General features: G+C 41.3%; 1 protein-coding gene across 1 annotated transcript; it reads right to left on the reverse strand.

Annotated features, from left to right (window-relative positions):
- Positions 1 to 2263: 2263 nt before the first annotated feature.
- On the reverse strand, positions 2264 to 11573 carry LOC104505850 (hyaluronidase-1-like). Its single transcript, XM_010146586.1, has 3 exons — positions 10656 to 11573; positions 3835 to 3924; positions 2264 to 2692 (listed from the first exon to the last, which is right to left on the reverse strand). Exons 1-3 carry the CDS (start codon positions 11571 to 11573, stop codon positions 2264 to 2266), a joined length of 1437 nt encoding a protein of 478 aa, XP_010144888.1.
- Positions 11574 to 11829: the final 256 nt, after the last annotated feature.

The raw sequence follows: 11829 nt of genomic DNA on the forward strand, positions 1-11829 counted from the left end.
GGGGGGGAAATCTCCCCTGCAGTCCAGATAGTTAGGCTTTGCAAGAAAGCCTATTCATTTGAATTTGAATTCAGTGATGAGACCTGAATTAAGTGAATCAATTAGTTCATCACTTATTTTGAAGACTAATATTAATTTAATGCTAACAGAAGATTAAAAAATGCTCATTACCAAGCTTTTTAATGTATTTCCCATTTCTCCACAGGGAAGAGAACAAAAAGACACCAGGATGTCAGTAAATCCTCCACTGGAAGGGTGCTGAATCCCCTGATGGGTGCAAAGCACCCACAAAAGAAGGGAAGGGAGCAGAGGAGGCTTTGGCTGGCTGACCTTATCCTGATGGGTGACCTGTGGGGTTAAGGGGATCAGACGCAGCCTGACTTTGGTACTGGCCGGTGTAGTTAGTGGTCCCACATGGGAGCACACGAGACATGGGAGTCCTTGCCTGCAGCTTTGCAACCTCTACCTGCCCTCAGGCTGCCTCCAACCCTACCACTGGCAGCTGCACTTGTGAAGAACTTCCAGGGACATTGATTAATGGTAAATCTTACTTTCTTTACAAAAGAAAGGGCTCTAAGTAGCTGAAAAAGTAAAAAAAAATCCATAAGATTACATTCACTCAGATGCTTGGTTCCTTCAATAATTATTAAGACACCAGACCAGATTCTGAGTTTGGTCTTCTACCTAAGACAACATGATGATGAGGATGCAGAACTAAACTTGCGGTTCTTCACGGAAATATATGAGCCAGATTCAAAGACCTGTGTTTGCAGATAGGTGTACTGCCACAGACACTCGTACAGTCTTCTGTGAGAAGTGGTAACCTAGGCTAAAGAAGAGCCATAGGGCAAATTTACACCTGACATAAACTGAAAGAGCTTATGGACTTTAGCAGGGCTCTGTCAGTGGACCCTAACAGGGAATATATATCACAGGTGGAACCAGGAATATTGCTACCTCACCCACAGCATTTGTATTGTTTATATGAACTTCCCCCGAAGTACCAGAAGGTTAGCTGATGAAGACCTGATGTCAGTTTAATTGAATTTATGTTATCCAAATAAATGGTGTATATAAGTCTCTACACAGCTTATTCTTATAATCCTGCAAAATTAATGGAAACATTTCACAAAGCAACTCGCAACACTTAAAAAAACCACATTTCAGTGACACAATGCATGGGCATTACAGCATTTTCACATCACCTGTGGTTTCAGAACACAGGACAGTATTACGCAAAGCAGGAACATCCAGCACTAGTGGCAGGTGTTTAGCAAAATTGGACTAAGTTTCTATGCTCTGAATGCACTAAAGAATGTGTAAGTTCCCCTTGAAGTTAACAAGCTGAACAGAATAAGGGAGCTAAAGCAGAATATATATAATCAATAAAAAATATTTGAAAAGGTAAACACCCTAACTTCAGTCTAAAGGCATAGTTCCTGAAAACTGACAGTTTTTCTAAACTTTAATTTTAATCCTTTCTCTCCTGCACCAAAATACTTCACTTTTGCCATCATCCATTGTTGTTATGCACTACAAAGTAACAGGTCAGCAGCAGAGCTCTCCTGTAGCTTCTCAGCACTGTCACAGTGTGACTCACTGTAGCGGGCTCTAAATCCCTATTTCACTAACTCAGTCCCATTTCAGTGTCCAGGTTTCAGGGATCATTGCAACCTTAACATATCTACTGCAGGTCTGTTACAATCTGGGTCTGTGGCTTGAGTGAATCTGAGCATCGCAGTTCACACCAGCTGTGAATCTGTCCCTGGCAAACCAAAGAAAGGGTTTTTTTGGGGAAGATTACCATAAGAAAACGTTCAGAGATAATAAGATATTGCAAAGAATTTAGAACACCCCAGCAGATTATAACATATAAAACATGCTAGTGTTTAATTTAGGGCAGTATCAAAAAGTAACTTAGCCAAAGAGGCTCTGTAATTATTTTACTCTTCTACATGGATAGATACTCTGAATCACTGTACAGGCTTAATTCAACTTTATTTTATTCAGGTAAAGCTTCTACTGTTGCAGCAGAAGGTTTACCTGTTGAAGGTATGAGTAAAATGTGAGTTAAGAAATAAGGAGATAGTAAAAAAGAGGGGACTGCTTTCAAAATGTTTTATATCAGAGGCAATTCCAGGAATTGGAAATTAAGAAAACAGAGTAAAACTATTTAATGCCTTTTCCCTTTGTAATAAAACTCTGCCAAGGAACAGAAGTCTTAGTGGGCACCACTTATTCTCTTGCACTGCCTCAGCAGACTCTAGTGAGCAGTATGAAGCAGAAGCAGCTGCATGGCTCCTAAAAGGAAGACATAAAGTTTTTGTTTTCTTGATCTACTGAACACAACACGAGCCCAGCGCTCCATTAGCCTTTGGTCAGGCAATTCACAAAATATTCCTGTCCATCCCTGGTAACACTGACACATGAATCTCTGCCTCATGGCTTCAATACTCTCCAGGCTGGGTTCACCAGTCACCTGGAACTGAGGACCCCTCTCTGAGTGACGGACTCGGATCTTAAAATCAGTGGGTGACAAATGGAGATAAGCAGAAGAGTCACTGTTTTTGCGGATACATCTTCCATTCTTCTTGCACAGGACTTTGCTACAGAGTTTGGCTGCTGAGGTCACATTAATGACATAATGTCCTAAGGGTCCATCAATGTACCGTTTCACCGTTGAACAGCTCTCCTGTAGAAAATAAAAGACTTGATACTTCACACAGTAGCTAGCATTATGTCCAAAGTTATTACATTTAAGAAGATTCTAGGTACAAAACTGTTCTTGGCTAAAACTGTTGAGATAAATCTTGTTGTATTTACATACTGGAGTAACCTTTGGGTTTAAGTGAGTTTACTTCCATCAGTAAGATTAGCAAAATATTAATCTTTGCCATATTGTCTATTTGAGTACTTGGTAGCAACATACAGTATTACACTACAGAGGAGTCCCAGTAAACAAAACCATGGTTTACATGTTAATCTGAGACTAACTAGTCCCTTAAACAGGATTTTCTGGTAACTGCTGACAAGGAGTTGTGCATGGGGCTAACATATTTAGTCACTGCTTGGGCCCAAATCTCTGCAACTCCTTCTACTAAGAGCCACAACATTTTTGGAAATCAGCACAAAAGTTGCTGCAATTGTGGCTAGAAAGTTTCGGTTCGGATTTTCCTCTTCCTCTGCCCAAGCCGGTGGTGCTTTTCCAGAGACCTGAGGAAGAGGAAAGCAGATTGCAGGAAAAGCAGAGCGGGCACCAAAGCCCAGTCCAGGTTCAGGAGCTGGGGCTAGCCTGCCATGCCTCCTGCGAAGCCCCAGTGCAGCCTCCTGCATCACTTCAAGAACGATTATTTGTGAAAGCCTGAGGAATATGGGAGGAGAAATTAGCCTTTGTATTGTAGTATCATGATTTTCCATTTGTCATTTCAACTCAAACCCCACCAGCAACCAGAGAAAATACACCCTCCCCCCAGCCTCCATTCCTTCTCTTTGGAGCTGTATAAATGACCATAGCTACAAAGTAGAACACTATAAAACAAGCTGTGCTTTGATTTGTGTGCTACTGCCTCAAAATATGTCTTTCTTCTGACCTGTACTCATTATTCCAAGCTCCAACAAATGACTTGCCCAAAGCAATGTGCTCTGAAGCAACAGGACTTGTCAGCCTAACAAAAGTGTAGAACTAACAAGACCTGAAGACCTGAAAGTGGTCCTGAACCATTGTCCTCAGTCGTTGGCTGATGACATCAATAAAGATAGGTGCTACAGAGGTTGTGGTGGCAGAGAAGGGGTATGGAGGTGACTCCTAAATACTAATAAACCCATATGACCTACCTTTGAGCTGGCGTATTGCATACTGCCCCAGAGAACAACTCCAGCTGCTCCCAAGGCTGCACTTTCACCAATGGTATTGACCAGATCCATCTGAAAAAGAAGGCCATAACCAGACATTAAAAAGTCAAAGATATAAAACTGAAAGTAAGAAAGTAGAACATGAGCGTCACTGGGTTTTTTTTCCCCAGAGGAGACGTCGGTCCTGTGGTATATCCTTCACAATAAAATTACTGTTTTGTTCAGAAAGCTCTTCTGTGTATCTCCAAAGGTTTGCATAGATTGCACTCATGAGTGGGACTACTAAATAACGAATGATTATTATTAATTATTAATATTATGATGAATGATCTAGTTTATCTACCAGTCTTTGAACAATTACCATACCTACGTAGGCACCATTTTTGGCAACTAATGATAGGTATGATCACACATCATTGAGTCATCCTTGCGGTACCTAATTGCAGTTGGTAGGCTTTAGGCAGGTGCCTAATTTTGTTGCTTTAGCAGTACCAGTACAGTCACAGAGCTGCTGTTCATACCTGCATGAATGCCATTACTCCAGGAAACATCTTTGAAAAAGCAGCCTCTCCCAGTGCTACGTAATGCCAAATGGGGGAAAAAAATCCCACATATTTGCATACTGGCTTAACCATGGCCACTTTTAGAGCTGCACCAATAAGCAGTTGGGTTGTAGCAATGGCAGTAACACAACTCTACCAGAGCACAGACAGGACTCACTGGTGCCTTGCCAACAACACGGCAATGATGTACCTTGCAAGTGTCTTAAATCCATTCCCTGAGACTGTGAATACTGTGTCAAGAGAAACGCAACTAAATCTTAGAAAATATGGGGGAAGGTTCTTCTTCCACTCCCATATTTCAAGACGTGATCAATTACATCTAAAGCCATTTCTACCTACAGTAATTGGTTAGAAAGTAATTCCTGACCACTGTAATGACAGATAATATTTCTCAATTTGATGAAGAAAGAGAAAATTCCTTTAAAAAGAAATAGACTTTACACTTCTTTTTTAAGAGAAAACAATCCAAAAGACTAGCCAAATTATCCCACTATGGTGGTGGCACCTTAGAAATGCAAAATAATAGAGTGGAAGGATGATGTTATTATTGCTAATTACTGCTAAAAATAGTTTGTTTGATTGTGACAGTGGCCCTCTTGATTTACCAATGCATAGTTAAGGAGTCCCCATTTCTGGAACATTTATGGCCCAAGAAACATAAAAGAAGGCACAAATAAATGCCTTGGGAAAGGGAGATTCTGCGGAAGCGTTGAAGACAATCACAGAGAAGTCAGAGTGAGCAGTGACTTTGACCCTTAACTGAAAGGGTGGACAAAGTAGTTCTGGAAAACCTGCAGAAGTCTGAAAGAGTAGAGCTTTCCAATAGTCTCTCAGGATGCAGAGTGATAGAAAGTCTAATTGATCTTGCCTGAAGTTTGTGGTGTTTTAAAGAATGTCAGTCTTTTAGAGAATGTCATTACTCTTAAAAGTGTATGCTCAGGTGCTAGTTTTATCAAAGGATAGTGGTGTGGGCTGCAGGTGTTACTTTCATGTGGGAAATGGTGTGGGATTTTTTCCTGTGAGAATTAATTTATCAGTTAAAATTAAAAAAAAAGTATGCCAACCAAACATCAAAATATCAAATGTTGAGAGAATGTGAAATTCAGCCTGACCTCTTGGTAATGAGGGTTCCCAGGCTTTCCTCATCTGCAAAGCATTTTATGAAGATTACCCAGATAAAAAGGCTGGACTGTGATTCTACATTAGCCACATGATGGTTGAGTGATTTAGCACTAACACAGTTCAGATCTCATTAACAAGTTAATGAAACCTTTTCAGACAGCCCAAATAAATAAGATATTTAGCATTGCTGGATGAACTGAGTCCTGAGCAAAACCCTAAATAAAGATTTTGTTAGCAATATGCTTTAGGAGTTAGGACTCAATAAATACAGCTTTTATTTCTTTGTATTCCACAGCTTGCTTCTGGCACTTGTAGAAATCATTTAGATTCAGATCCAAAAAGGGATTGTAGCACTTCACGTCTAGTTCATATGGTTGTAAAATAATAAAATCCAAGAGCATAACCCTTAAAGTTCACCTGGTTCTCTAAGCTGCATGAAGTCCAATGGCAATGATGATTTCACAGCTGAAGTTCCCAAGGCACCTAAGCTTCCACAGTTGTGCACACCTAGAATCACCGCCTTGCTAATGCTGAGAAACTCAGCACTTTTCTCAGGCTAAAGCCAAAATTTGGCATTTGACTGGAAGATATGTCACCCTAGGGATGCCTAAAGGACACTTCTAGCACCTGCACAGGAGTTGGATGCTGGTGAAAAAAGCAGCTCACTGCAAAAAATAATTGTGTGGGATTTCATGTAAACACTCTCCTTCCACCTTACATTTCCTCTTCTCGTATTCTTTAAAACAAAGGTCGAGTGCAGGAGTCCTCCCCAGGAGGAAAAAAAATTAGAAGGACATGGACTGATTTTTTTTCCTCTTCCTCCATGCTTAAAAGGTACATCACCTCCAGGTAACCCTCCATCAGGGGGTTATCTTCATCGTGAGCTTATGAGCAATGTTTAGAGGGGTGCCATTTCTCTTCCTGATGCCACTTCACCTTGCACCAATTCAATGAGGGTTCAAAGGCAGGAACCTGACCACAGCCTATGACTAATTCAGTTTAATAATTAGGTAACATGCCCACAAGGAAGGAAATAAGGTTTCCGACTCTCCTTTCCAGGCATAGTTACATCTTTTATTGAATGACTGACTCATGTTCGGTACCTCAAAAGCTACCAGCACCAACACAGAAGGGCCTTTCCCTGAATAACCTATGAAGAGGATGTTGCTCCCTCTCTTTTATTTTTTCTCTCTTGCACACTTCTTTTTATTCTGGTGATTCACTAACTCTTTCCTAGTGTCTAACACAGGGTTTTGTTTTCATCCTAACCAGGCTGGGAAGACAACTGAGCCAAGAGTTCCTGCACCAGAGGTGGGTGTCCTGACCACCTGATGGTCGCACAAAGAGGGAGGCACCACCACCAAACCTCCCTTGATACAGACAGGGTTAGCAAAATAGATGTCTCACCCCTCATTAAGATATTTTGAGGATAGGAAACGTAAGTGCCTCTCATAATGGCAGAGAGTGGCAAACTGGGAGCAGAGATAGGGAGGTGCATCCCTGCAGCCCCAGGTGACGCACACAAGCTCCACCAGTGGCCTCAGACACAGCAATCCTGATCTGGGGACTGAACATAGCTCCACTCCTCACTCAGCACAGCTTGGCACTAGCAGGGGCTCACTGGCACAGCTCTGCCCTGCTAGTGTAAGAAGTACCACATATGGAAGAAAATATGCAAGTTTAAAAAATTTTGGTCACCATTTTAAATATAACCATCTTGCATTTGTCTAGGTGGGGAATCCTATTTTACTCTTTCTATCACATCCTTGTCCATCCCTGTCAGAGGACTGTCCTGAAGGGACAAATTTATGGGTCAGCTCCCACTTAAGTGTTTCTCCAAGTGATAAGTCAACAAAGCCTCTTCCCATCTGATGCTCATTCTCGTTCAAGCTTTTGGGGGCAGTGCATGACAACCAAAGATCCCCAGAATTATGCTGGGCTATCTGAGCACACAGCTGATTTGGCAGAGAGGAGGAGACTCTAGTTCCTATCAATGCTTCTCCATACTGATGAGCCATCTTGTTCTTCATAATGATCCACCAAGTCACTGAATTGAACACTAAAAAAATGGGAGATGGGCTAAACCATTTCAGTTTTGGAGCTTGGGAGGAAACAGGACAGTCAGTTCTAGTTACATGTTGAGGAAAGAAAAATAAGTACATCTGTAATCTTTCCTTTAAATTTTGAACAGTCTTAGTTTCAGCCATGCTTTTTCTTTATTCAGGAATGGTAGTGCAAGCCTGGCATGGTTGCAGGGAAAAGTCTCTGTACACATGCACACCTGGTCATCAGAGAAGACTATCTGTAGGTGAATGAGAGAAGTTGTTATCCATTATTCATCATTTGTTAATTAACATCCTGCTTTATTAATGACTTCAGCCATCTAGTCAGGAAGCACAGATGATGCTGTGCAACTTCACTCTCCCACACAATTCGTAGTGAATTGTCAAGGCACCCAGTTTCTAAATATCCTGCAGATGGCAAACCACTTAGACGCATTTCTAGCAAATACAGAAAGCTTTCATAAAGATTTGGATCCCAATTCAGAATTTATAAACTGTTTCCAAGAAAATAACAGATTGAATTTCTCAGATACCTTATGCACAACTCACCTGATTTCCAGGTGCAGTCAGGGTGAAAGGTACAGCAGACAGAGCTACAGCATCCTGGGTTTTTCATTTTTCTGAAGATCTGCTAGACTTGTGTCTCTCCCTCAGTGATTCTGACTCACAACCATTCTTTCTATTTTCTTCCACTGTGATATTTACTGTATTTTTCATACTGTGTACAAAAGGGCTTACGCACAGGGCTTGAATGTGTCAGCAATTAATTCTGTTGAAACAGAACATCCAGATCTTGCACAGCTTGGTGGAGTAGCAGAGTGGTTCTCCTGGCTCAGTCCCTGTGACAGCTCAAGTATCTATTCACCGGGTATCCCAATTTTTCTACGGCCTTTTAGACTGTATGTCATTGCACTACACCAGCTCCTTGTGACATTCATGCACATTGTTGCTGGAGCTCAGAGGTTTCATGCCTTGTTGGCAGGTTTGTGAGTTTCATTTAGGGGCATGTCATGGGTCAGATGAGAAGCTCCAGTGTAGTTTAAAATCTGAACACACAAAACCATGTTTAAAATATTTTTAAAACATTATTTTCCTGATCATTCCTATTTAGAGTTTTCTTAAGTGCGACCCTGCAAGTTCCTGGCAGTCCCCAAGCTCTTCGCGCAGATGGTGTGTATAGTCTGGAGACGCATCAAGCCCTGTCCCCATGGCTGCCTGCAGAGCCAGGTGCTGTTCTTGTTGGAAAAGATGTAATGGAGCTTAACCCAAAGGTCTTTCTGTGCCACGCAGCCATATTCCCTGCCTGTGGAGTTTAAAGTGAACTTTAGAGCATCCAAAAGTAAATGGCTACATGCAACTGAAAAACAGGCCAGTGAGCTGAAGAGCATAACTTTAGAGGAAAGTCACTCCAAATTACCACAGTACTGTTCAGAAAATAGCTGAAGGTAAAAGTGTAACTTTATACCACCACAGGTTTTGAACCTGTGCATATCTGGTAACAGCATGTTAGTTTTCACAGCTTTCAGTAACATTTGTGGTATTTTTATATTGATCGACTAATTTATATTATAAAAATGTATTATTACAGCCTGCATTTGAAAAATGCTCATTTATTTCATAGAATCATGGAATCATAGAATGGTTTGGGTTGGAAGGGATCTTAAAGATCATGTAGTTCATGCTCTAGTTCATTTAGTTTCAGGGCCTGCGGTCTTCAGTGAAGGCATTTTGGACGAAATCCTGCCTGTACCAACCCCAGTGGCTCTTGCCTTCAGTGGGACTCGGCCTTGCCTATTTGCCCACAACTTCTGAGTCAGCTAGGCCCTGCAGTTTCCACATCACACAGAAAAGAGCTCCAAAGAGCCCTTGGTTACTAAAAATGAGGCAGACTGAATTCATTATTGTTTCTGTGTACCATCTGCCATGAGGGAGGGGCAGACTGAAGCACTTCCCAGGCTGTTGAGGCCTCACCACACCTTCCCAGCTCCTGGCTCCAGGCTGAAGCCAGATGCAGCCTGTGGTTTGCTAGACTGACCCTTGCCTTTTCCCTTGCCCCTTCTCTCCCTTTTGTTATTCTGGTCTGAGTCAAGAACTCATCTCTGGCAGCAACAGAAGTGAGCTGTCACGTAAATCAAAGGGAGGGAGCACCCCCAGATAGTCCTTAGCCATTGAGGGGTTCTTTCCATGAGGTCCATAGATTTCCTCCCCTCTCGTGGAACTGATAGCGATCAAAGATAAAGTTTCAGCATCTGCGACAACTGCTAGAGTAATCAATAAGCGTTTGTGTTCCTCTTTTATATGCACAAACAAAATCAGAGCCGTAATCATCCTTACATACTGAGAAAGTCTGGGATTTGTACACATGTAGCTTTACCATCAATGTTGTGGCCGCTATATATTTATTGAACTTTGTCATTGGTTGAAGGAACATTACGAGACTCAGAAACCTGGTTTCTTTGTTAAAAGGACTGCACAGTTTTAGCACTAAATGTTGCATCATGAAGGTATTTGAATGTGTTATACCTTGAAAAACAAGATGGCCAATGCTCATCATGCAGGAGTTAGGAACTCCAGGCCAGACTAGTTTACTTGACTGGTTTATTTCTAGACTGAATGATTTTACATTTGGATAAAGAAACAAAAAAGCCCTGAGGCTCCTTTCTCATGAAACTTTATCTTTCCATTACACTAATTAGTTTTAAACTTCATGAAAATTTGTGAAGTTAATTTCACAAGCTGTCCTGAAGAATTAAAATATCAGAATGAATTACTTCCTTAAGGAAATGATTTCTTTGTACTTTCTTTCTAAATTACCCTCATTAAAAATACACAATGTTATCCTACAGAAGTAGACCAAAGCACTGCAGTATTAACTATTGAAAGGTGTAGAGTTTTGCACTGTGACTAGTGTGCTTCCTTTTAGAGGGGTTGTCTTAAATATATATATATATAAAAAAAAAGCGTAAATGTTTTTATACAGGGAAACTTTTAGAAAATACTTTTTCTAAGCAGCTGTTTCTAAATTCTAAATTTTTAAAGAAGTCTGTCTGCTTACCTCTGTTAAAACATTAAAAGTATAGGCATAAAATGGTCTGGAGTAAACAAAAACAGGCAAAACATAGTCTTTTCTAGCAATTGAGGCAACACGAATTGCTTCCTTAACCCGAAAGTGAACAAACTTTAATGCATTTGGACTTGACTTCAGTATATAATCCAGGTATATAGAAGGATAGAGAGCAGTGCTTTCCTTCCACAGCCAAAGCAGGAGGTCATTGCGGGAAGACTCAATGGCTGGACATTTCCCCGTGTACGTCTGAGGCTGTTCTTTGTAATCATAATTGTAGCAGTCTGGGTAAAGATAGTAACCCCACAATCCATTTGGTCTCATGTGCTCAGCCAGAAGGATAGTGTTGTTCATAAAACTCTTGCCAGCATTTTCAAATTCCTCTTTAGCCACTTTCCTGATTTTGTCCTCTGACCACTGAGGATGCCGTCTCCTAACTATCTCAAGAGATTTATTTCTATAAATGCTTTTATTGCCCCAGTTCCTATCCCACTGGGGTCTCCAGTTTTCCCAGTCTATGACTGCAAGTCCCTGAAATTTCTTCATGGGTATGCAATAATCAATGTCAGACTTTGCTTTATGGAGGTGTTTGAGAAGACTTTCGTTCTGGGGCACCCCTCCATTGACAGGATCTCCGTTATCTGAGTAGTAGGGATAGTATCCCAAATGAGTGTGATAGAAGATGGTCACATTGGACCCACTCAGAGTCTCATTGGTGTTGGATACAATGTCAAAAACACTGAGATCCAGGTCCACCTTGTACCGTAGCCTGCACTGCTCGGTCGGTGCGTTCCAAACAACCATGAAAGGCTTGTGCAGAGCCAGAGGTGCGCGTGCCGGCTTTGACAGCTGAGCATCAACCATAATAAGCAGTGCTGCCACTGCTAACTGCTGGACCCAAATATCCATGGTATGTTTTTTTTCTGGGAAATTGTTCTGATGTGTCCTTGAAAACAAAAACGGGAGAAGACACGTTAGAAGCGCAGTAGCCACACTGGAGGCAGATGGGATTATGGTTGGATTTGCTTTTGTTAACATTATACCCAGCCCAAACAGAGAAAAGTGCAAAACTGTGATCTTGTAAAACTTAAGTCTGATTTCACATGCTTTGAAAGACTTTTTGACAGATTTCGCTGTCAGGAAATGTGCTCTGATGCTCAGCATT

The sequence above is a fragment of the Eurypyga helias genome, unplaced genomic scaffold (assembly GCF_000690775.1).
Source record: "Eurypyga helias isolate BGI_N326 unplaced genomic scaffold, ASM69077v1 scaffold43842, whole genome shotgun sequence".
NCBI classification, from domain to species: domain Eukaryota; kingdom Metazoa; phylum Chordata; class Aves; order Eurypygiformes; family Eurypygidae; genus Eurypyga; species Eurypyga helias.

Bases quoted from the DNA above. Each gene is read 5' to 3' on its own strand.
- LOC104505850 (XM_010146586.1), bottom strand. From the start codon at position 11,573: ATGGATATTTGGGTCCAGCAGTTAGCAGTGGCAGCACTGCTTATTATG. The intron at 3,925-10,655 runs GTAAGCAGACAG...CTTCTTTTTCAG, and splicing joins CTTTTAATGTTTTAACAGAG to ATGGATCTGGTCAATACCAT. The intron at 2,693-3,834 runs GTAGGTCATATG...TATTTTCTACAG, and splicing joins TGCAATACGCCAGCTCAAAG to GAGAGCTGTTCAACGGTGAA.